The 25,138-nt window shown below is 44.4% G+C and overlaps 1 protein-coding gene across 1 annotated transcript in view; it reads right to left on the bottom strand.

The window, feature by feature from the left end:
• The window catches only part of NCK2 (NCK adaptor protein 2), a 173,523-nt gene that overhangs the window by 45,731 nt on the left and 102,654 nt on the right, over positions 1-25,138 (bottom strand). The window contains exon 3 of the mRNA XM_065416012.1: positions 11,148-11,389. Within this exon, the coding sequence (XP_065272084.1) occupies positions 11,148-11,373 (226 nt within the window). The 5' untranslated portion in view covers positions 11,374-11,389. The remainder of the gene's footprint in view (positions 1-11,147; positions 11,390-25,138) is intronic.

Below are 25,138 nucleotides of genomic sequence, written 5' to 3'. Positions count from 1 at the left end.
ACAATGAGTATTGATATACTCTGGACAAAAATGCCGGTGAAGGACTCCTGTGCCAGCACTTTGATCTAGGGGAGGGCACCTTGAAGACCTCTGCCACAAGCTAATTATTCGAAGTTTCTCCTCACTGCTGTAAATGCAGAGACCATCCAGGTACTTTACCAGTGGGGTGGAGCAAGAACACATCTTTTTTACCTTCATGTCTTTCTCCTCCTTGCTGCACTCCATAGAGGTAGGCCAGGAGCACCAATGGAGTCCCAGCAGTGGAGAGGAACTGGACCCTTACATCTCCAGCAAAAGGGAGGGAGAAGTGAAGCTCAGAGGCACAACTGGGTACTACTGAATAAAAATCTATACTTAAGCAAGCTCTTTTTTCTTTTCTTTGGGGTGTGTGTGTGTGTGTGATGTTTTTTCTCTGCAGCAGCAGGTCTGCTTAAAGCTTTCTTGCAGCTATGGAGGCAGAATGAAAAACTGACAGGATCTTATGTGTGGCTAGCCATGCCCTCTCTGTCAGTGACTCAATGGTCTGGTTCTGCCTACGTAGGCTGCATGTTGGTTGGGAGACGCTCATTAATGGAACTGTGGATCTTGTGGACAAAAGGGTCTTAAGAATAATTGAGAAAATTCCACAGAATTTCAGAAAACCTTCAGAGTAGCAGCCGTGTTAGTCTGTATCCGCAAAAATAACAGGAGTACTTGTGGCACCTTAGAGACTAATAAATTTGTTAGTCTCTAAGGTGCCACAAGTACTCCTGTTATTTTTGAGAAAACCTTCACTAAATCAGTCAGCAACAGCTGCACCTAAGGACACGGGGGGAAGTGAGGGATTTCCTGTCCCCACTGTTACACTCACCAAATTGATAGGAATCTACATGGGGCACTAGGTCCAACAGGCACCCCTCTCCAATAGCTTGGTGGAACCTTCACGGCCGGCTCACATAATCACTCAACTTAGAAAGATTGATTTCCCATTCTCCCACTGATTGCTGGTCATCCTTCATTCTGCCTATCATCACAACTCTCCAGCTGTCAACTGTTACCCTCTCTACCTCTGTCTCCCTCAGTTTCTCACCCACTCCAACTTCAAGTGTCCCACCCCAATATCATCCCTAAAACTAAGTAATCATAGAATAACACAAATATTTTTAAAAATACATGCCTTTACCCTGATCAGTTTGCTCATGCCATCCCCTGGATCAGTCTGTCTGAATATTATATCCCTTTCTCTCAACCTTCCTCCCACTCTTTTTAGCTGCCAATCCTGCAAAGAGTACTGATCAAGCAGAGGCCTACATCCATGAGGAGCACCACTGATTTCAGCGGGGCTCCTCCTATGTGGAGCTTCTTGGAGGATTAGGGCCTTAGCCTGTATTCTATTTGGAGCAAGGACTTTCTGTGACCCACAAAACCACTCCATGGCAACTGGCAAAGGGTTCACAGTTCTGTAAGAGCAACTCCTATGAGTAGGGCCCTACTAATTTCACGGCTGTGAAAAATGTGTAACGGACTGTGAAATAAGCCCTTCCCCTTGAAATTTGATGTTAACCTTGCTGCTGGGAGCGCCCCAGTCATCGAGCTCCTAGCTGCAAGTCCCGCTGGGCTGGAGAGGGAGAGGACTTGTCCTTCCCCTGCATGGCCGCTCTCATGGGGAGATCAGACCCACCTCGGAGTGCCTTCCCCTGCTGCAGGAAGCTCCAGCCTTGGAGGTTCCTGCAGCTGGAAGAGACTTGTGGAGGTGGGTCTGAAATCCTCCTGCTCCTGGAAGCACCCCAGCCAAGGAGCTCCTAGCTGTGAGTCCCTGCTGGGCTGGGGAGGGACAGGACTTGTCCTTCCATTGCATGGCAGCCCTCGAGGGGGAGGGGATCAGACACACTTCTGGGTACCTTTTGGATTGGGACCCCCATGGTTACAACACTGTGAAATTTCAGATGTAAACAGCTGAAAACGTGAAATGGACCAATTTTAAAACCCTCTGGCTGTGAAATTGATCAAAATGGACTGTGAATTTGGTAGGGCCCTACCTATGAGGCCTGACAAACTCACTACACCTAACACACCACTTTCATGCAATGTATCCATAAAATAATGCCGTGTAAAGTATCACATGAAAGCCAGTGACACACTAGTCAGTATAGGCATTGCAAGATATATGTACAGCTGGTGTGAAAGGAGTTATGTGTACATACTAAAATATGTTTTAAACCAGTGACATCAAGACTGCGGCTCGGAGCCACAAGTGGCTCTTTAATGTGTCTCTTGCGGCTCTTTGCAGTACATGATATTAAAACACTGTATGATTTGATTATTAACCAATCTAAGATGTTAACCAATCAGGATGCTTTTATTCTATTAATCTATTGTAGAATACAGTCATTTTGCGGTGAGAGTATAAATACAATTGTATTAACCAATTGTAGAATAGTCATTTTGCTGTGTGAGAGTGTGTGTAACACACACACACACACACACACACACACACACACACACACACACACACAAACACACCCCAGCCAGTAAATGAAACAATGCATTCCAACTACTGTGGCTCTTTTGGATAATGTTGATTGCTAATTTGGTTCCTGAACCACTGAAGTCTAAGTATAACCATTTTAAACTATGTAACCAGGCAGAGCTGACAAACGGGTTTTCTGCCAGACAACGGAGATCTATTCACCTATCCCTGTCTATGATGTAAATTAAGCATTGTAAGCAAAACACACTGGAAGCTACATTTACATACCAAATCAACAGAGAACTGTGAAGTCAACAGGAACTGAGCACACAGGAAAACAAACAACAAGGGAGAAGAGTTTTCTCTGGGTGTTCACTTCAAAAGCATATACTTCAAAGGTTTACAGGACTATGTCTGCAGCACCCTGTTATTCATCACTCAGGGAGCAAGAAGGACAGAGCTTTTTGCATCCATGAATGGTAGATCCCAGCCATGCTTGCTGGTGATGCTGGAAAGTTGCTTTAGATGAGAAATTATTTAGACAAGGATTTTAGCTTATTAAAGCTAAGTTTAAACTTTTAGAAGCGTGTTATACTTTTGTTTCATATGTAACCATTCAGTTTCCAATATTCTTACTCTCTATTCATTTGAGTCTGTGAATCGTTGCTCTTTGTTAATATACTTATTCTCATTTTTATTACAAATACATCTCACTGCTGTGTTATCAGGCAAAGTGTGAACCCTCTGTTGAATCAAAAAAGCTGATGTGTATTACTGTTCCCTTTGGGGACAGCAAACTTGCTAGTGTCCAGTGACAGGGCCTGAACGCTGCAGGGTTTGGGGGCTTTGGTATACCTTTTGTAACCTGCAAGGCACAATAAAGCAGAGCTCTGAGGAGTGTGTTTGAGTGGCAGAGAAACTGGTGGTGTTCAGGAGCTGACATCCAGCAACCACAGGAAAGACTCCCTCATGCTGGAGGCAAAGGTAATAAGATGACTCGAGGCAGCGTCACTGTAGTGGGGTGGTCACCCCGCTCATGCCCTGAAGGGCTTAAAACAGCCCTGGGAGAGGGCTGGGGCGGGGAAAAAGCTGGGCTGATTGGGGGAAGCAGCCACAGGTGGGGCCACGCCCCAATCAGGCCACGGTTGGCCCTATAAGAGGGCTGAGGGCCAGAAACTGGGAGACATTCTCTCTCTAGCTTTTTGAGAGAGAAGGACCTGGCTGCCTGGGAGATGAGAAGGGTACCTAGGGTGGAACAGTGCTGGGGAAGGGTAGAGGGAGCTGGGGAGCTCCAGCCTAGCAAAACCTCAGGCTGCAGGCCTAGTTAAAGGCCTACAAAAGGGTACTGGGGCTGCAGAGAGGCAGCCCAGAGGATAGGTAAAGGCAGAAGGTCCTAACCCCCTTGCCGATGATGAGTGGTTTACAGACTGCAGTCCGCCCCGGAGAGCGGGGGCTAGATGATGACTGGCAGTAGCCACTGAGCCAAGGTGGGGATAGAGGGTTGGGGGTTCCCCTAGGTGGGGAGACCCAGATTGTGGGTTACTGCTGGGGCAGAACCCTGATGTAGAGGGGCACCAGAGTCCGGGAGGGACACGGGGGGCCAGTGGCAGGCGAGACACCGGCCTGCAGAGGGCACTCCGGGCTGGAAGAGCTAATTCCCAGGACGACCAGCAGGAGGTGCCACGCAGGTGAGTCATCGCACCGATACAGTCACACTGTCCGCTTACATGTTTCCATGTGACACAACAGGGCCCTGATCTTGATTGAGGCCTTTTATGCTACCTAAATCTATCCTTCTTTTACAGATGAGGAACTGAACTGCAGAGAGATTAAATGTCACGCCCAAGGTGCCAAATAAAATCTCCAAGTGAATTATGATATTAGAAGAAAGATGGAAACAGCAATAATAGAAAGATGTTTCTGCATTTTTAGTTCTACTATCATTACACCAAAGAAGCATGACAGTGCCATCAGCTAATCTTGTCAAAACTTATTTAGGTTATCCTGAATAAGGAGATAAAAATTTATTTAATTTCAAAGGTTGACCAGAGGGCTGAGGGCCAGAAACTGGGAAGTCTACCTGCACACACATTGTAATAAAATTTGAGTCTTCATGGGTACCATGGTGTAGCTCCAGAAACCGAAACAAATGTGAGGAAAAGAAAGCAATATTTCAAAAAGGGAGCTTTTAAAAAGGATTCCTCTACTAAAGGTAATAAATATTTTACTAATACAAAATACACATAAATTCAATTGTCCAATGATGAGTTATTGTTCTAAATTTGAAGACTAAATTCAATCATTAAATTATAAAACAAAGGGATTTTAATTCAGCTTTAAGTGCAAATCTCAAAGCAATTTTAACTCTGAAGTTGTAACAGAAGTCTTCACAGGAAATCACTAAGAAACGATAAACTGGTCTGTTCCCTGGCCTGGGAAAGTGTCCTTAATCCTATAAAATAGATCTACACACACACTGTGTTGGTGCTTTTATTTTACATTAGATTTTATTCGCAGTTTATCTGAGAAAGGCATTTCATTTCTGTGGTAGATTTTTAGCAATAAACTGTTCCTAAAACCTTGTAATACAAAGATATTTATATTAAATTAATAGAATTCATATGATTTATTTAGATTATAACTCTGATCTGGAACTAACTTCTCATACACTGTATAGGACCTAGCACATCTTGGTGCTACTGTAACAACAAAAATAGAATTAATTCAGTAGTGTTCTTGCTAAAAACATGGATCAAACCACTTGGACTTCAGTTTATTCAATTTTACAGTATTTTACTGTAATTCTACGTATTCTACAGAAGTCTTTGAAAACGTATAGTAAATTATGATTTATAACAAATTGTTCTGCTCAGACTTACAGTGGCAAATCCTTTAAGTGGTAGGGTATAAGTTAGATTTCACATATTAATAAGATAACTTCACACAAGGACTACAATACAGTACATGTAATTATAAATTGATAAATGTGAATAAATTTTGTTCCATTTGCCACCTAGCACTGAAGTTCACTGGCATGGCACTATACAGCAATTTTGCTTTCAGTACTGCTGTGAACATTTCATATATGATTAGATCAAGGGGCTATCATCTGCATCTGGCAAAGCAAGGTACAGGGAGGGTGTCTCTATGAAGCATTTTAAAAACAGAGATTATTTTTATCCTCAAATTCCTGAAAGTAATTGCTAATCTGGAACCTCTTTCTCACACTTCAACAGCACCCCTACAATGGGAGTTGTGCTAGTACCCACCACAATGCTTTATTATACATTTCTCTACCTTCACGTTTCCTGCTTCAGGCAATAAATGAGTACCATGGTATTTTTTTTTCATTAACTTGCTCACTACAGTTTCAGATTATTTTCCTTGGCTTTTTGTAGAAACTTTTCTTTAGAAATTGTAATGTCAGAAAATGTTCCTTAGCCCAAGGGTTTCATTTCTCAGTAACCTACTATTTTATTAAAACACATTTTATTTTTATGAAAATGCAGTTAACTTTATAGGCTTGGATTAGGCCCATAATGCTAGGTTTGTGACTATTTTACAGTCTCAAATATTTTATCTGATCATAATATAAGGCATAAATGAAATTTACTCAATGAAAATAAAACAAGATGTATACATTGAGTTCCCTTTCAAGTTCTTTTATTTTGGATATGGGACTCAGTACCCATACTAAATAAACAGCAGTTTACCACAAAATCTTGATGATCTGCTTTACGTAGTTGGAGTAACACTACAATAGCACCAATCACTCCTCTCTAATAGAGCTCATAGAGTGGCAACATCCAGCTGTTCTTCTTCCCAAAAATCCTTCATCTGAGGAGTCAAACAGGGATCTATCCCATCTCCTCTCTGCTTCAGTATATGAGATCACATGGAGAGGCAACAAGACATTGTGGGCTGTCTCTCAACATTATATCAATGATATCCTGCTGTATTAATATTTTCTATAGATACAACCAATGCTATCAAGATGGCTAAGGTCTGCAAGAGAACAACACTTGGAAAAAGAACAGCTAGCTGGAAATAAATCTAGGCAAGACTGAAGTGATGTTGATCATGAGGGAGAAAAGTTTCAATGACTGGTGAGGACACTTAAATCATCCTATCATTGAAGAAATCTGCCCCTATTCAAAGTGGTACACACCCTGGACTCATCCCTAACGCTGGGTTGTAGTAGTAGTGACAAGAAATGCCTTCTTCCATCTTTAAATTGCTAGGAGACTTCACCCCTTCTCTTTGAATTAGAATCTGATGACGATGATCCACTTTCATCACCACCAGACTGGATTATTTTAACTGTGTGTGTTTAGAGCGGAAGGTGGAAGCAATGTAGAGGTTCCAGCTTTTGTAGAATGTAGGTGTCTCTTCAGCAGAAAGAGTCAACATGAGCACATTATCCCTGCTCTCCAATTCCTAAATTGGTTCCCTATCTACTTGTGTTGACAATGCAAGGTCTTGATCCTGATTTTCAAAGCCATCAATGGGGTTAACCCCCAGATACATCTATGACTGCAACTCTACCAATGACCCACCAAGACAACCATACTTCTGTTAGTCTTAAAGGTGCCACAGGACCCTCTGTTGCTTTATCCAAAAGAAGTATTGGGAGCATAAGCTTTCGTGGGTAAGAACCTCACTTCTTCAGATGCAAGTAATGGAAATTTCCAGAGGCAGGTATAAATCAGTATGAAGATAACGAGGTTAGTTCAATCAGGGAGGGTGGGGTGCTCTGCTAGCAGTTGAGGTGCTACAGAAGCAGTTTCTCCTCCCTTGGTGTTCACACCTCAACTGCTAGCAGAGCACCTCACCCTCCCTGATTGAACTAACCTCGTTATCTCCATACTGATTTATACCTGCCTCTGGAAATTTCCATTACTTGCATCTGAAGAAGTGAGGTTCTTACCCACGAAAGCTTATGCTCCCAATACTTCTGTTAGTCTTAAAAGTGCCACAGGACCCTCTGTTGCTTTTTACAGATTCAGGCTAACACGGCTACCCCTCTGATCTTTTGGATAATGCAGCTACAAAAATCAGGATGAAATGCAAGAGCCAGAGACAAAGTATTCTTGGTGGGGGGGCCTGGCTGCAGAATGAGCTAGTAAGTAACATTTGACTAGCCTTCAGTCCAGTCAATTTTAGTGATAAAAGATGCTCATTTTACTGCTCTCACCACAGCTGCTAACAAAATATGATGGTAATACCTTACATACCTTGGTGGATCAGGGATACAGGTGTGGTTACTGATGTATCTGGAAGTTGACCCTTTGACAACATACACACTCAGACAAAGACAACATACACATATATACCCACCTACATAAAAATCATGCACAGTAAGCAAACTCTCCATAGAATCTGGTAAGGACAAAATCCAGAATACCCCTGACTTCAGTATATCCTTTACTGGATTGATTGGATTTTAGTTTACTTCACTTCCAGTTGTTAATGAGTGAGGGGTTTTTGGTCCATACTATAAAGGAGGTCCAAACTATATAATCATAATGCTTCATTGTGGCCTTAAAATCTATGCCAAAAATTAATAAAAGCATCATTTCCTTCAGTGATCCTTGGAGGAACATTTGATCTTATTCATAGTTCATCTGAGAAAGAGGCATTTAATCTGTGTGGTAGATTTATAATAACAAACTGAAACATGAAAAATTGTGTTCTTCTGGGGCACTTCAGTTTAGGCGACGTGCTGGAGATCTCATGCAGCTAGTGGTAAAACATCATTAAAGTTTCTGAAAATGATAGATAATTTTATAACACAAAAGATATTGCCCCCAACATGAGGCAATTCTATTTTCAAATTCATTATAATGGATAAAGATTAATCAATCACTGGAATGGAAGTTGGTGGTTGCCTAGTGACCAGTGATCATGACCTAATTACATTCAATATGGGCAAACAGAAGAGAGCCAACCAGTAATCTATATAGTTGGTGCTTTAAAAGGGCCAATTTCCCAAAACCAAAGAAAATTATGAGCAAAATTAATTGGGAGGAAAAATTTAGGCAGAAAAATGTGAATGAAAATTGGGAGTTCTTTAAGAGCAGTTATTAGATGGCTAAAAAGCTATGCTTCCACAATTCAGAAAGGGGACAACGTTGGCTAAAAGACCATCCTGGTTCAGTGGTGAAGTGCAGGGTGCAATTAGAAATAAAACAGTAACGTATAACATATGAAAAATATGTTACTATAAATCAAACATTATGAAGTGCAGAAAATTGATAAGGGAAGCTAAAGACATCAGGGGAATTCCATCAACAATGGAAAAGCTGAGAAATTAATAATGAAGAATTACAGGATAGAAATGTAATTAATATTAATCAACATGATTTTATGGAAAATAGGTTTTTATCAAACAAACATGATTTCATTCTTTGATGAGATTATAAGTTTGATTGACAAAGATAACCATATAGATGTAATATACTGTAGAACCTCACAGTTACGAACACCAGAGTTATGAACTGACCAGTCAACCACACACCTCATTTGGAACCGGAAGGATACAGTCAGGCAGTAGCAGAGCAACAACAACAACAACAACAACAACAAAAAGGCAAATACAGTACAGTGTTAAACGTAAACTACTAAAAAAATAAAGGGAAAGCAGCATTTTTCTTCTTCATAGTAAAGTTTCAAAGCTCTATTAAGTCAATGTTCGTTGTAAACTTTTGAAAGAACCACCATAATGTTTTGTTCAGAGTTACAAACATTTCAGAGTTACGAGCAACCTCCATTCCCGAGGTGTTTGTAACTCTGAAGTTCTACAGTACTGGGACTTCTGTAAGGTGTTTAATTTAGTACTGCATAACATTCTGACTAAAAAGTTAGCACTACACAATATCAATAGAGCACACTTTAAATGGATTAAGAACTGGCTAACTGATGGATCTCAAAAAGTAGTCATCAATGGGGAATCCTGGGGGCCTTTCTAGTGGGATTCTGCAGGGACTGGTACTAGGGCTTGACATTACTCAATATTTTAATGTATGATCTAGAACAGGGGTTCTCAAACTTCATTGCATCGTGACCCCCTTCTGACAACAAAAATTACTACATGACCCCAGGAGGGGGGGACAGAAGCCTGAGCCCACCCAAGCCCTGGTGCCCTCGGGAGGAGGGCAAAGCCCGAGCCCCACTGCTCTGGGCGGGGGGGGGGGCAAAGCTGAAGCCCAAGGGCTTCAGCCCCAGTCAGGGGGACTGTAACCTGAGCCCTGCCACCCAGGACTGAAGCCCTCGGGCTTTAGCCCCAGGCGGTGGGGCTTGGGCTTCAGCCCTGGGCCCCAGCAAGTCTAAGCCAGCCCTGATCACTCCATTAAAATGGGATCGTAACCCACTTTGGGGTCCCGACCCACAGTTTGAGAACCACGGATCTAGAAGTAAATATTAAAACACTGATGACAAAATTTGCAGATGACACAGAGTGTTGGAATGGTAAATGATGAGGACAAGACAGTCATAAAGAGCAACCTGGATCACTTGGCAGCCTGAGCCCATTAAAACAAAATATGTTTTAATATAGCTGAAAGCAAAGTTATACATCTAGGACCAACAAGTGCAAGCCAAAGCTACAGAACTGAACTGTATCCTAGAAAGCATTTGGGGATCATAGGAGACGAGCAATTCAACATGAGTTCACAGCATGATGTTGTGGCAAAAGGGCTAATGTGAGCCTTGGATGTATAACCAGAATTGTGAAGAGGAAGGAGATAATTTTAGCTCTGATACTGGAAAATTGTGTTCAGTTCTGGCATCCATATTTTAAAGAGGATGTTGAAAAATTGGAGAGGATGCAGAAAAGAGAAACAAAAATGTTTTGAGAACTAGAGACAATGCTTTACAGTGAAACTTAAGGAGCTCATTTTGTTTTGCTTATCAAAAAGAAGACAGAGGTGACTTGATCACAATGCATAAGTACCTTCACAGGGAGGACATACTGGGTATTAAAGGACATTGCATATATAAGGCCCTGTGTGAGTCGTATTTAAAAAAACAACACAACAGTGCCCCAGTTAAGTGTTTTAATTTCACAGTAAAACCCTTTCAAGATTTACACTACTGTACTTAATCCAATATAGAATGCTTCTTATTCAATCTGCAAGAGTCACGTATCTGGTGTATTTTGCAAATGAAAGCAAAGAATTTAGTGGTGAAAAGATTAAACATGTGCATACAATGTATTATCTGATTTCCAAATACACCTCCCCAAAACACAACCTAACTTCTTAAAAATGTAAGCAGTTATACTTTTCTTTATGTGGCTAATGCATTCTTGTGAGGAATTGATGGGCAGATATAGATAATGGCTGAAATATTCTGATATTCAATTCCATGCTTCCACTTGTACTTTCTTTGAGAATAGAAGAGTTAGAAAATGCTCTTAAGTTAATGAAAAAAATCAAGCACTATCACTATGAACATGTGGCATCTGAATTAAAAGAAAAAAATGTTTCTTGCTTTTTTTAATCTTCACATGGATATGAGAGAAATCTTTACTGATTACTTCAATCAAATTTTTTTTCTGAAACATTCAACACTATCCCTCAATATGAGAACAACAAAATCCCCCAGAGCATTATTTTTTCTAAGACAAATTCATTTTTAACACCCTAATTTAAAAGTCACTGGTTCTATCAGACCCCAGCAAAAGTACCATCGGACTTACCCAATGTGTCTTTTAGATTTTTAACCAGGGAGCCTTTCTTCAAGCTGTTCTTTCGCTCCACGTAATTTGATGGCACATATCCCGTTTTGTTGGCCGCGTTTCTTACCCTCCACCATGTTTTGGAATCATCCAGCAGCCAAAGACGCTCATTCTTCTTGATGTCAAGTTCTTGGTCCTGTTGTGCAGTGTAATCCCACTTTGCTATAACAATAACTTCTTCTGTCATCTTTCATGGAGTCCCTCTGCCACAAAACAGTGGAAAAAGTTCATTAACACACTATACTTGTACCCCCCTCCATTATTTCAACATGAAAGCGTGTAAACGTACACTCCTTTGGGAAAAAACAGGCATATACAGAAGAATATAAAAAAAATCATCCCTTTGTGGCTTGCCAAACAATACAATAATCAAACTGACCTTTCTTAAAACTAATATCATTATTTTATTTTCTCACTAAATTAGGATATCCTGGGAATAAATTCTAGTCATAGCATGTGTTTAACTTTCTTCTTCTGGAATATTATACAATGTTATTAGGCTACAAGAATAGCTATAAAAGTTTTTAAACTTAACATATATAACACATTTAGTCTCTATACACACAATTATAAAATTGTTCCTACATTCTTTAAGATCCTGTTCTTAATAAGAAAACTAGTAGTACAGTCCAAATAAGATTTTTCCTTTCCATCCTCATTATCACACTTTCTACATTACATCATTCTATAATGACCTTCATTCTAACATGTTCCTTACACACATTCAAAATACTTAGGTTTAAAAAGAAGAGTGTGGGCTTTCCCCCACCAAAGAGGAAGCTGTGACATTTTGGGTCTATTTAATTACATAATGAATTTGTAGTTCAGCAGTGAAAATAGTGATGTTCTTCTAGTCTATAACATTTTAAAGACTTGACTGTACTGCTTTTTGAGCCTTTGTTCAATGACCCGGGTCAGGGATAGAATATAGTTATGCCATCTTAGAAGCCCTTCTTCCCTTTTGTACCCTGGAGTGGCATGGCAGGAGGTGGCAGAAGAGAGAGTCAGCAAGTAGGGTGAACACACAGCCAAGGCTCGTCTCACCCCCCATCACTCTCTGCCCACTGATTCATGAGGTTTGACAAGACTGGGTGAGTAGCTCCTTCTGTCCACCTATGACTGGAGCTGTAATCTGAATAGCTGTTACTCAGTTGAGCAGGAGAAGCCTTACTCCCCTTTACTCACATCATGCTGAGTAAGGTCTAGGAACTATTTAGCCCTAAAAAATAAGGCGCTTTCTTTAAAAATAATAATAATAATAAAAAGCCTGCAAAGCATACGTTTCAAGAGATAATAAGTACAGTAACATTCAAATAAATAATAAGAGTCTGCCTTATTTCATCTTCTCAACAACTCCTTGGTGATCTTTGACTGAAAAGTAACACATGAGATTTCTATATTAAACAGCATCAAATTATTGCTTTTTGATCTTTCAGGGATAGTACAGTATCTGTTTTTGAAAGCATGAAGTCAAATGTGTGGACATCTCAAATGTGTTACAATCTGGTAGAAACAGTTATTAAAATACTTTTCAATTCTAAACGCTGAGCACATTTTCTTTGTATCATTTGCCTTTAGTACCTTGTTTTTACCAGTACACTATTACAATTGTAACATGTTACAAACTATTTTAAGAGCTCTTATATGGCTGTAAGGTAATAAAAGCAATTATTTTGGCATTTTCCACTCAGGAAATTATAATATTTGAATTGAGGCTAATTTTGAAAAGTGATTGCAAAAATAGTATTTTGGAGGTTTCATGTTTATGATGGTCTTCATTTCCAGATCCAACTTGTGTAGTACCTACCTACAGTACAAGCTATGCAAACTCAGAGCTGTTGTGACAAAATGAAGGGGAAGTATGGAAAGACAAATGTATCTTTAAAAATCAAATAATTAGAGACCACAAACACTAAGGCCAGGTCTACACCCAGCCGCTAGTTCGGCGGCTGGGAATCGAAGTTCTGGGTTCGATTTATCGCGTCTGGTCTGGACGCGATAAATCGATCCCGGAAGCGCTCGCTGTCGACTGCGGTACTCCAGCTCGGCGAGAGGAGTACCGCGGAGTCGACGGGGAGCCTGCCTGCCGCGTGTGGACCGCGTCTGAACCGCGGTAAGTTCGAACTAAGGTATGTCGACTTCAGCTACGTTATTCACGTAGCTGAAGTTGCGTACCTTAGTTCGAATTTGGGGGGTAGTGTAGACCAGGCCTAAGATGTCCTAATGATGACTGTATGATTATAGCATGATGCCATTACAGAACTGAGTATCAGAGGGGTAGCCGTGTTAGTCTGAATCTGTAAAAAGCAACAAAGAGTCCTGTGGCACCTTTAAGACTAACAGAAGTATTGGAGCATAAGCTTTCGTGGGTGAATGCCCACTTCATCAGACGCAAGTAATGGAAATTTCCAGAGGCAGGTATAAATCAGTATGGAGATAACGAGGTTAGTTCAATCAGGGAGGGTGGGGTGCTCTGCTAGCAGTTGAGGTGTGAACACCAAGGGAGGAGAAACTGCTTCTGTAGTTGGATAGCCATTCACAGTCTTTGTTTAATCCTGATCTGATGGTGTCAAATTTGCAAATGAACTGGAGCTCAGCAGTTTCTCTTTGGAGTCTGGTCCTGAAGTTTTTTTGCTGTAAGATGGCTACCTTTACATCTGCTATTGTGTGGCCAGGGAGGTTGATGTGTTCTCCTACAGGTTTTTGTATATTGCCATATACAAGTACAAGACTGTGAATGGCTATCCAACTACAGAAGCAGTTTCTCCTCCCTTGGTGTTCACACCTCAACTGCTAGCAGAGCACCCCACCCTCCCTGATTGAACTAACCTCGTTATCTCCATACTGATTTATACCTGCCTCTGGAAATTTCCATTACTTGCGTCTGATGAAGTGGGCATTCACCCACGAAAGCTTATGCTCCAATACTTCTGTTAGTCTTAAAGGTGCCACAGGACCCTCTGTTGCTTATTACAGAACTGAGTTATGGTTGTCTGGGTATTGGATACTGCTGATCCATTCTTCCAACTAAAAAAAGACAAAGTAAACTGACTGTCACCTCAAAACAATGGACAGGACAAAAATTTGTAGCTAACATGGAAATCATGGCATGAAATTTTTTCTGAAATACTGAAAGAGTTCAGAGGTTTGTCTACATCCTCATTTCTCAATTGGCAGAGCACAGGACACAGAGTAGGAAGCATGCAGCAGCTAGAGATGAGATGGTGAGTTTGAACACGAATCTATATAGATAATTCTTTTTGATGAATTTAAGAAAGGGTTTTGAAACTTTAAATAATTAGTTACAGACAATAAGTGGGGTCTTTACAATTCACAATAGCTGCAGCCTGCTGGAGGAAGAATAAGGAATAGGTGGTATTAAGATCCTTTGAAAACTGAATTTTTAAAATAATTTTACCCCTCTGATAATGACAGACATAGTACAGTTTTGAGCTTTTGAACCAAGTTCCTGATAAACTGACATCCCTGCCCTCAGTTCATATAAAATGGACAAACACTTCACAGATCAATAACATGATGTAGCCATAGGGAGATTGTAGTTGATCCCATTCCAGTTGTTGGTGCTGTCAATACAATCTCTCTCTGGTTTAGATTGGTTTATTTTATTTTCAGCAATTGTGAACTGGGACAGCCAATTCTCACTACTCCAGTGGATATGCAGAACATAAAGAAAGTTACTAATACGCTACTAGTGAGGTTAATTGACGGTATGGTTGTGCAGAAGAGCAGCAATTACCAGGTTTGGGGTTTTGATAGAGGTTAGCTCACACCTAAAGGAAGGTTAAAATTTAATTTCTCACCTACTTGAAAGATTACAAGTCTTTCTATAAACAAAAAATGTTAAGACAAAGATTCTCTTTACTGAGATCTGCCACATTTGACATCAGGTGTCAAGGACAGCAGCCTTGTGCTCTCACTGATATAGGAGAGACAGCTGTGTGAACCTTGTTTTTTTGTGATAAGGGTTACCTTATGCTCCTCCTTTTTATGTAAGTACGAAAACTATTTTCAGCACTGGAAGAAACAGTGGTCTACCATATTTAATGCTAGGGAGCAGATTCCTGGATTTAGACGAGCAGTGCTGAACACAGGACACAGTGTGTACGTGCACTGGGGAGCCTGGAAGAGGGCAGCTAAGTTTTTTATTCCTCTGATCGTGAGGATGACCAGAGAGCTGAACTGGCTCACTGCATAATTTAGAGCAGTCTAAGAACTGATCTATATTCTCTTTAGCTACAAAGGTTCCCTCTTGTCACCTGGCCACACCCAGGAATGCACCTTATGTCTGGGGGAAGAGCAAATGTAAAGACGACACTGACAACTCTAAAACATTACCAAGGGATTCCTCTAAATCAGGGAGTTCCCAGCAGCCTTGTTAGGGCAGTTTTGACCTTTTTGTGCTATCAGAACAGTGAAAGAGGATGGGAAACATGGTCCAAGATCTGGTGTTAGATGTTAAAAAAAGGTAGCTGTCCTAATGTAGAATTGGCCAAAATGTCAAGTTATGTTCAGAATGCGACCACTGCACTATATGATTTTATAGAGATGCAGGGAAGGCAAGCTTAAAACCACTATAATGACTTGCCTACATAGGACATGATTCAATAAGGTGTTTAAGCTTGTACCTAACTTTGAGTATGTGAGTAGTCCTACTGAAGTCAATGGAACTACTCATGCACTTGAAGTTAAGCATGTGCTTAAAAATCTTGTTGAACTGGATTTATATAGCTGAAAAAGAAGAGGGAGGAAAAAGGAATACAGCGCAAAAAGATATAAAACTGCTCTACTGGGGGGCACAAAAAAGTGGAAAATTGGTTTTAGAAGAGGAAAGAGAAGCTGCACTTTTCAGAAAGGGTCAAAGAGGACACAAGTGGCACTTCTACATTCATAAGTTTAATTATTACAAACGTTTGATAGACTGGGATGAGGAACTAAAGTTAACCACAATAACATCCATAGTCTCTGGGTATGTCTACACTACGAAATTAGGTCGAATTAATAGAAGCCGGTTTTATAGAAATCGGTTGTATACAGCCGATTGTGTGTGTCCCCACATAAAATGCTCTAAGTGCTCTAGTCGGCGGACCGCATAGCATTGCACTATGGGTAGCTATCCCAGAGTTCCCGCAGTCTCCGCCGCCCATTGGAATTCTGGGTTGAGATCCCAATGCCCGAATGATGCAAAACAGTGTCGCGGGAGGTTCTGGGTACATGTCGTCAGGCCCCTCCCCCTCCGTCAGAGCAACGGCAGACAATAGATTCGCGCCTTTTTACCTGGGTTACCTGTGCAGACAACATACCACGGCAAGCATGGAGCCCGCTCAGCTCAGCTCACCGTCACCATATGTCATCTGGGTGCCGGCAGACGTGGGACTGCATTGCTACACAGCAGCAGCAGCTAACTGCCTTTTGGCAGTAGACGGTGCAGCATGACTGGTAGCCTTCATCGGCGATCTGGGTGCTGGCAGCCGTAGGGCTGCATTGCACCAGCCCTTGCCTTTTGCCTTTTGGCAGTAGATGGTTTATTTCGACTGGTAACCGTCATCGTCGTACAGCAGTGGCTGGAACTCCGTATGCCCCCAGTCCCCCATCCCCCCAGTCATATTCTGCTGCCTTCACAATGACGATGACGGCTATCAGTCGTAGTATGCCATTTTCTGCCAAGCGCCCATCGCACATTAGCAGAGTCTTCCCTGAGCAGCAGATCGTGCAATAGGCCTGAAGGCCATCGTCATCATACAGGAAAAATGTGGCTATAACTGCCAAGCGCCCAGTATTTGCTGCCAAGCACCCAGAAGATGCCGAGGGCTATCAGTCATGCTGCACCGTCATCTTAAGATGTAAAAAATAGATTTGTTCTGTATTCATTTGCTTCCCCCTCCCTCCGTCAAATCAACGGCCTGCTAAACCCAGGCTTTTGAGTTCAATCTTTGGGGGGGGCCATTCTGTGTGACAGTTGTTTGTGTTTCTCCCTGATGCACAGCCACCTTTGTTGATTTTAATTCCCTGTACCTGTACGCCATGTCATCACTCGCCCCTCCCTCCCTCCCTCCTTCCCCTGGTCCATCAGATACTAGTTTCGCGCCTTTTTTCAGACCAGACACCATAGCTAGCACTGGGATCATGGAGCCCGCTCAGATCACCGCGGCAATTATGAGCACTATGAACACCACGCGCATTGTCCTGGAGTATATGCAGAGCCAGGACATGCCAAAGCAAAACCAGGACCAGCCGAGGAGGCGATTGCAGCGCGGCCACGAGAGTGATGAGGAAATTGACATGGACATAGACCTCTCACAAGGCACAGGCCCCAGCAATGTGGAAATCATGGTGTTCCTGGGGCAGGTTCATGCCGTGGAACGCCAATTCTGGGCCCGGGAAACAAGCACAGACTGGTGGGACCGCATCGTGCTGCAGGTGTGGGACGATTCCCAGTGGCTGCGAAACTTTCGCATGCGTAAGGGCACTTTCATGGAACTTTGTGACTTGCTTTCCCCTGCCCTGAAGCGCCAGAATACCAGGATGAGAGCAGCCCTCACAGTTGAGAAGCGAGTGGCGATAGCCCTGTGGAAGCTTGCAACGCCAGACAGCTACCGGTCAGTCGGGAATCAATTTGGAGTGGGCAAATCTACTGTGGGGGCTGCTGTGATCCAAGTTGCCAGGGCAATGAAAGACCTGGTGATATCAAGGGTAGTGACTCTGGGAAACGTGCAGGCCATAGTGGATGGCTTTGCTGCAATGGGATTCCCAAACTGTGGTGGGGCGATAGACGGAACCCATATCCCTAGCTTGGCACCGGAGCACCAAGCCACCGAGTACATAAACCGCAAGGGGTATTTTTCAATGCTGCTGCAAGCCCTGGTGGATCACAAGGGACGTTTCACCAACATCAACGTGGGATGGCCGGCAAAGGTACATGATGCTCGCGTCTTCAGGCACTCTCCTCTGTTTCGAAAGCTGGAGGAAGGGACTTTCTTCCCGGACCAGAAAATAACCGTTGGGGATGTTGAAATGCCTATCGTGATCCTTGGGGACCCAGCCTACCCCTTAATGCCATGGCTCATGAAGCCGTACACAGGCAGCCTGGACAGGAGTCAGGACCTGTTCAACTACAGGCTGAGCAAGTGCCGAATGGTGGTGGAATGTGCATTTGGACGTTTAAAAGCGCGCTGGCGCAGCTTACTGACTCGCTCAGACCTTAGCGAAAAGAATATCCCCATTGTTATTGCTGCTTGCTGTGCACCCCACAATATCTGTGAGAGTAAGGGGGAGACATTTATGGCGGGGTGGGAGGTAGAGGCAAATCGCCTGGCCGCTGATTACGCGCAGCCGGACACCAGGTCGGTTAGAGCAGCACAGCAGGGCGCGGTGCGCATCAGAGAAGCTTTGAAAATGAGTTTTGTGACTGGCCAGGCTACAGTGTGAAACTTCTGTTTGTTTCTCCTTGATGAACCCTCCGCGCCCCCCCCCCCACCCGGTTCACTCTACTTCCCTGTAAACCAACCACCCCACCCTCCCCTCCCCCCTTCGAGCACCGCTTGCAGAGGCAATAAAGTCATTGTTACTTCACATTCATGCATTCTTTATTAATTCATCACACAATTAGGGGGATAATTGCCAAGGTAGCCCGGGATGGGTGGGGGAGGAGGGAAGGAAAAGGACACACTGCAGTTTAAAACTTTAACTCTTATTGAAGGCCAGCCTTCTGATGCTCGGGCAATCATCTGGGGTGGAGTGACTGGGTGGCCAGAGGCCCCCCCACCGTGTTCTTGGGCGTCTGGGTGAGGAGGCTATGGAACTTGGGGAGGAGGGCTGTTGGTTACACAGGGGCTGTAGCGGCGGTCTCTGCTCCTGCTGCCTTTCCTGCAGCTCAACCATACGCTGGAGCATATCAGTTTGATGCTCCAGCAGCCGGAGCATCGACTCTTGCCTTCTGTGTGCAAGCTGACGCCACCTATCATCTTCAGCCCGCAACTTGCTCTGTTCATCCCGCGATTCAGCACGCCACCTCTCCTCTCGTTCATATTGTGCTTTTCTGAAATCAGTCATTGACTGCCTCCACGCATTCTGCTGTGCTCTGTCAGCATGGGAGGACATCTGTAGTTCTGTAAACATGTCATCACGCGTCCTACGCTTTCTCTTTCTAATCTTCACTAGCCTCTGTGAAGGAGAAACATTTGCAGCTGGTGGAGGAGAAGGGAAAGGTGGTTAAAAAAAAGACACATTTTAGAGAACAATGGGTACACTCTTTCACGTTAAATTTTGCTGTTCACATTACACAGCACATGTGCTTTCGTTACAAGGTCGCATTTTCCCTCTTATATTGAGGGCCTGCCGGTTTGGTGTGAGAGATCACTCACGCAGTGCCAGGCCACAGATTTCAGCTTGCAGGCAGCCATGGTAAGACACAGTCTTTTGGCTTTTTAACCTTCTTAACATGTGGGAATGGTTTCAAACAGTAGTGCTCTCATTTCCCATACCAAGCACCCGTTGGGTTGGCCATTTAAAATGGGTTTGCAATGTAAAAGGAGGGGCTGCGGTTTCAGTGTTAACATGCAGCACAAACACAACTAACTCCCCTCCCCCACACACCCAATTCTCTGGGATGATCACTTCACCCCTCCCCCCACCGCGTGGCTAACAGCGGGGAATATTTCTGTTCAGCAGAGCAGGAACGGGCACCTCTGAATGTCCCTTCCCCTTAGTAAAATTGCCCCATTTCAACCAGGTGACCGTGAATGATATCACTCTCCTGAGGATAACAAAGAGCGATAAGGAATGGATGTTGTCTGCATGCCAGCAAACACCGGGACCATACGCTGCCATGCTTTGTTATGCAATGATTCCAGACTACGTGCTACTGGCCTGGCGTGGTAAAGTGTCCTACCATGGCGGACGGGATAAGGCAGCCCTCCCCAGAAACCTTTTGCAAAGGCTTTGGGAGTACATGAAGGAGAGCTTTCTGGAGATGTCCCTGGAGGATTTCCGCTCCATCCCCATACACGTTAACAGACTTTTCCAGTAGCTGTACTGGCCGCGATTACCAGGGCAAATTAATCATTAATCATTAAACACGCTTGCTTTTAAACCATGTGTAATATTTACAAAGGTACACTCACCAGAGGTCCCCTGTGTGCCCTCAGGGTCTTCGGTGAGTTCGGGGGTTACTGGTTCCAGGTCCAGGGTGACAAACATATCCTGGCTGTTGGGGAAACCGGTTTCTCCGCTTCCTTGCGGCTGTGAGCTATCTACATTTTCTCCATCCTCCTCTTCCGAACCCTCTTCCCTGTGTGTTTCTCCAGTGAGGGAGTCATAGCACACGGTTGGGGTAGTGGTGGCTGCACCCCCTAGAATGGCATGCAGCTCCGCGTAGAAGCGGCATGTTTGCGGCTCAGCCCCGGACCTTCCGTTTGCTTCTCTGGCTTTGTGGTAGGCTTGCCTTAGCTCCTTAATTTTCACGCGGCACTGCTGTGCGTCCCTGTTATGGCCTCTGTCCTTCATGGCCTTGGAGACCTTTTCTAATATTTTGCCATTTCGTTTACTGCTTCGGAGTTCAGCCAGCACTGATTCATCTCCCCATATGGCGAGCAGATCCCGTACCTCCCGTTCTGTCCATGCTGGAGCTCTTTTGCGATCCTGGAATTCCATCACGGTTACCTGTGCTGATGAGCTCTGCGTGGTCACCTGTGCTCTCCACGCTGAGCAAACAGGAAATGAAATTCAAACGTTCGCGGGGCTTTTCCTGTCTACCTGGCCAGTGCATCTGAGTTGAGAGTGCTGTCCAGAGCGGTCACAATGAAGCACTGTGGGATAGCTCCCGGAGGCCAATAACGTCGAATTCCGTCCACACTACCCCAATTCCGACCCCCCTAAGGCCGATTTTATCGCTAATCCCCTCGTCGGAGGTGGAGTAAAGAAACCGGTTTAAAGGGCCCTTTAAGTCGAAAGAAAGGGCTTCGTCGTGTGAACGTGTCCAGGCTTAATTCGATTTAACACGGCTAAAGTCGACCTAAACTCGTAGTGTAGACCAGGCCTATGTCACTAAACTGGGAATAAGGAAATCTGGATTCTCTTAGGGCTGATCTACAGTAGAAAATTAGAGTGACCCAAAAAATCCACATCCCTGAGCAACGTAGTTAAGGCAAGCTAAGTCCCAGTGTAGAAACCGCTCTTGGGGAGGTGGATTACCTATGCTGATGGGAGAACTGTTCCCATCGGCATAGGTAGTTTCTACATTGAAATGATACAGCGGCGCAGCTGCAATGCTGCAAATGTGTTGCTGTAGAATTTCTAGTGTAGATAAACTGTTAATCTCTGCAACACACTGTATTTAAGCAAGTCAGCCTCTCTGGGTGAAATCTTGTCCCCACTGAAAACAACAAGATTTTTGCCAATGACTTCAGTAGAGCCAGGTTTTTAGTGTTTGCCTCGATATTCCCATTTGTACCTCACAAGGGGGCTAAGAGAGGGAGGTAACTTACCAGTAACTGGAATATTCTTTGACATGTATGGTCGCTATCTATATTCCACTGAGGGTAATGTGAATGTGGCATACGTCCGGAGCCAGAGCTTTTGAAAGTAGTAGTGTTCGTTGGTCCACCTTGTGCCCTTTCACTGCACCTTGTGGTTTCGCCTGAGGTGATAAAGGCAGGGTGGACCGACCACATCTCCAGTTCCTTCTCTACCACAGACTTATCAGATCCGCAGCAGAGGGGAAGGAGGGTGGGTTTGGTACAGATAGAGACCACAGATCTCGAAGAACTTTCAGTTACTGGTAAGTAACCTCCCCATCTTCTTCGAGTGATGTATTCCACTGAGGGTGATTGACAAGCAGTATCTATATATGTGGCAGGTGTGAGGAGGATGACTGAACCATGGAACGAAGGACCACTGTACCAAACAAAGCATCCTTTGTCGAATCATGCAGCAAGACATACTGAGAAGAGAAGGTGTGCACCGAGCTCCACGTGTCTGCTTTACATATATCCATGAGGGACACGTCGTGGAGTGCAATGGGCTCATTCCCCATCCAATGGGGATCGTCCTGCTAGTTCATAGCAGAGCATAATGCACCTTGACACCTATTTTGAGATCCTGTGTGTGGAAATGGCCTGTCCCTTAATTCTTTCTGCTATGGCCACAAAGAGGCTTGAAGACTTATGCATTGGCTGTGTCCTCCAAAGGGAGAAGGCCAGCGTTCTGCGTACATCCAAAGAGTGAAGGCATTGTTCCTTGTTAGAGGAGCATGGTGTAGGAAAGAAGGCAGGCAGATGTATGGATTGATTGAGGTGGAAACCTAAAACCACCTTTTGATAGGAATTTGGGATGTAACTGAAGTGAGACCTTGTCTTTGTGGAATGTCGGGAAAGGTGGATTTGCCATCATGGCTCCCAGCTCGCTAACTCTCCTAGCAGAGGTAATACACACTAAAAAGGCTACTTTCTTAAAGAGAAGAAATAAGGAGCAGGAGACCAGTGGCTCAAAGGGAGGATTCATTAATGATGGGAGGACTAGGTTGAGGTCCCATTGAGGGATGACAGCTTGAACGGGCGGATACTTGCATTTAAGGCCCTCTAGTAGTCAATGGGTGGGTGAAGATAGAGTGCCCTTCAACAGGCGGGTGAAAGGCACTAATGGCTGTATGCGCACCTTGATAAGAGTTGAGGGCGAGTCCCAAAGCCTTTAATGAAAGAAGGTAGTCTAGGAACACAGGAGTATCCACTGCTTCGGGGGCAGTCTCTGTGGCATTCCCAAGTAGTGAAACGGGCCCACATGGCCTAAGATCTTGGTGTGGAAACCTTTCTGATATTGGAGACAACGTCGTAAACCACCAATGAGCATTGCTGCGTTAGCAGATGCGTCCATTGAAAAACCAAGCTATCAGGTGGAGCACCTTCGGATCTGGTTTCTTGAGTCTGCCCTTGCATTGTGTGAGCAGCTGAGGGAACATTGGTAGTGGTATCGGCGGGTATTTCAATATACGGAGAAGAAGTGTGAACCAGAACTGGTGTGGTCAGAATGATGCTATCACGATTACGATTGCCCTCTCCCATCTGAGTTTGTTCAGAGCACATGGTAGGAGAGGCAGTGGTGGGAGGGCACAGTTAAACTGGTCTGACCAGTTGACAGTTAGGGTGTCCCCCTGCAAATGGGCGCCTAATCCACCCCTCGAGCAATACTGGATGCACTTGGCATTGGTGAGATGCAAAGAGGTCCCTGATCGGGGTTCCTCATCAACTGAAAATGTTCATGACTACTGAATCGTGCAACTCCCACTCATGGTCGGTAGTGAAATGTCTGCTGAGGGTATCGGCAATCACATCCTGGGTTCCCGGGAGATAGGTTACCGAAAGGAGTATGTAATTTGACATGCACCGCTTCCAGAGGCATATGGCCTCCACACACATCGCAGGGGATCGCGTACCTCCCTGCTTGTTTGTGTAAGATACCATAGTGGTGTTGTCCGACATGATGAGGACATGTTGAGAGCGGATAGTTGTTAGGAAAGCATGGCATGCCCTGCGAACTGCTCATAGCTCCAGGATGTTGCTGTGCATTCTGACTTCTCTGGTCGACTTCTCCGGTGCCTTGGGTCATGTGTTTTGCCATGTGGGCACCCTAGCCTTTGAGTGATGTGTCCATTATGACTATGATGGTTGGGGAAGATAGGAAGAATGATTACTGGTAAGTAACCTCCCCTGCCTGTTAGCGAGCAGGGTGTTGACGCCATGGGCTTGTCCGGGGACAATAATCAGGATCCTTCCAGCTCTGCTAGTACCAACGGGAATAGGCTGATCGAGGCATCATCCAATCCCAGTTGAGTGTCTTCTTGGTGAGAGGCAGAGTATCAGCACTGGGGATTCCCCCTGTACTAAACGGGATGGTACTGATGGTGAATATTGGGCCCAGGAGTTCCAATACGGCCAACCCTGGCTGATCCTGCTGTTGCACTTGTGGTGCCAAGGAGCCAGATACTAACGTCCTCTCATTTGTGGGAAGAGAGGGTATTGTCATGGTGTCGGCTGGACTTTATGATAGCTTTGCCCCTGAGAGGCAAATAGAATGACCGGTTTCCTCTGCTTCTGAGAAGGAATCAGAGTCCAGCAACGCTGGCAGTGTGGACGGAGAGGGTGGTACCATATGGACACGTCCCGATGGCAGCAAATCCGATGCCAGGGACTGAGACTTCATTGTAGGATGTGGTACCTCTGCCTGTGGAGACTGTCCCAGTTGCAATACAAACCGCTCGAGCAGTTCTGCATTAGTGCTGAGTATACTTGGAGTCCAGGTGACTGAAACTGCAGGTGGTGCTGCAGCCAGTAAAGTCACTTGCATCGGTACCCACAGTGCCCTAGACACTGAGGGTGTTGGTTCCAAGCCTTGTGGGTCTGAACTGTGGACCAATGCATCTGGCAAATACTGCGATTTCTTATCGCTTTTGTGAGCCCTGGAATGATGTGCCCCTTCTTGGTCAGTATTGCCATACTTACATGCATGCTTCCGTGGCTCATGGCTAGGCCCCAATGTGGGATCCGTAGCACAGGTACCAGCGGAGTTGGACTGTGTCTCCGCAGCAAGAGGTGCACTCTTCGATTATTCTGGTTGATGTACGGGGGGATCCTCCAGCCAGAGGCCAACTGTGGCCCCTCATGACCTCCAGGAAGTGCTTTTTTAAATGGAGGACTCTGCCTTCCCACGGACGGGCAAGGAAGGAGAGGCAGAATGTGCACCTGGAAGTAGGATAGGCTTCCCCCAAATAGAAGAGACAACGCTGGGGCTCGTCATTGAGGGAGAACAAGCAAGGACACGAAGAGCAGACCTTGAATTCTGGCCTCTTCTGCATACTCCAGTACCCAGACCAGGGTTCTGGAGGGAGGGAGAGAAGAAAAACGCTGAAGCGGCATCCGTTCGCAATTAAAAAACAAACAAAA

Source organism: Emys orbicularis, chromosome 1 (assembly GCF_028017835.1).
Source record: "Emys orbicularis isolate rEmyOrb1 chromosome 1, rEmyOrb1.hap1, whole genome shotgun sequence".
NCBI lineage: Eukaryota > Metazoa > Chordata > Testudines > Emydidae > Emys > Emys orbicularis.
The sequence above is the reverse complement of the archived record's forward strand: the minus strand, read 5'-3'. Positions and strand labels throughout refer to the sequence as shown.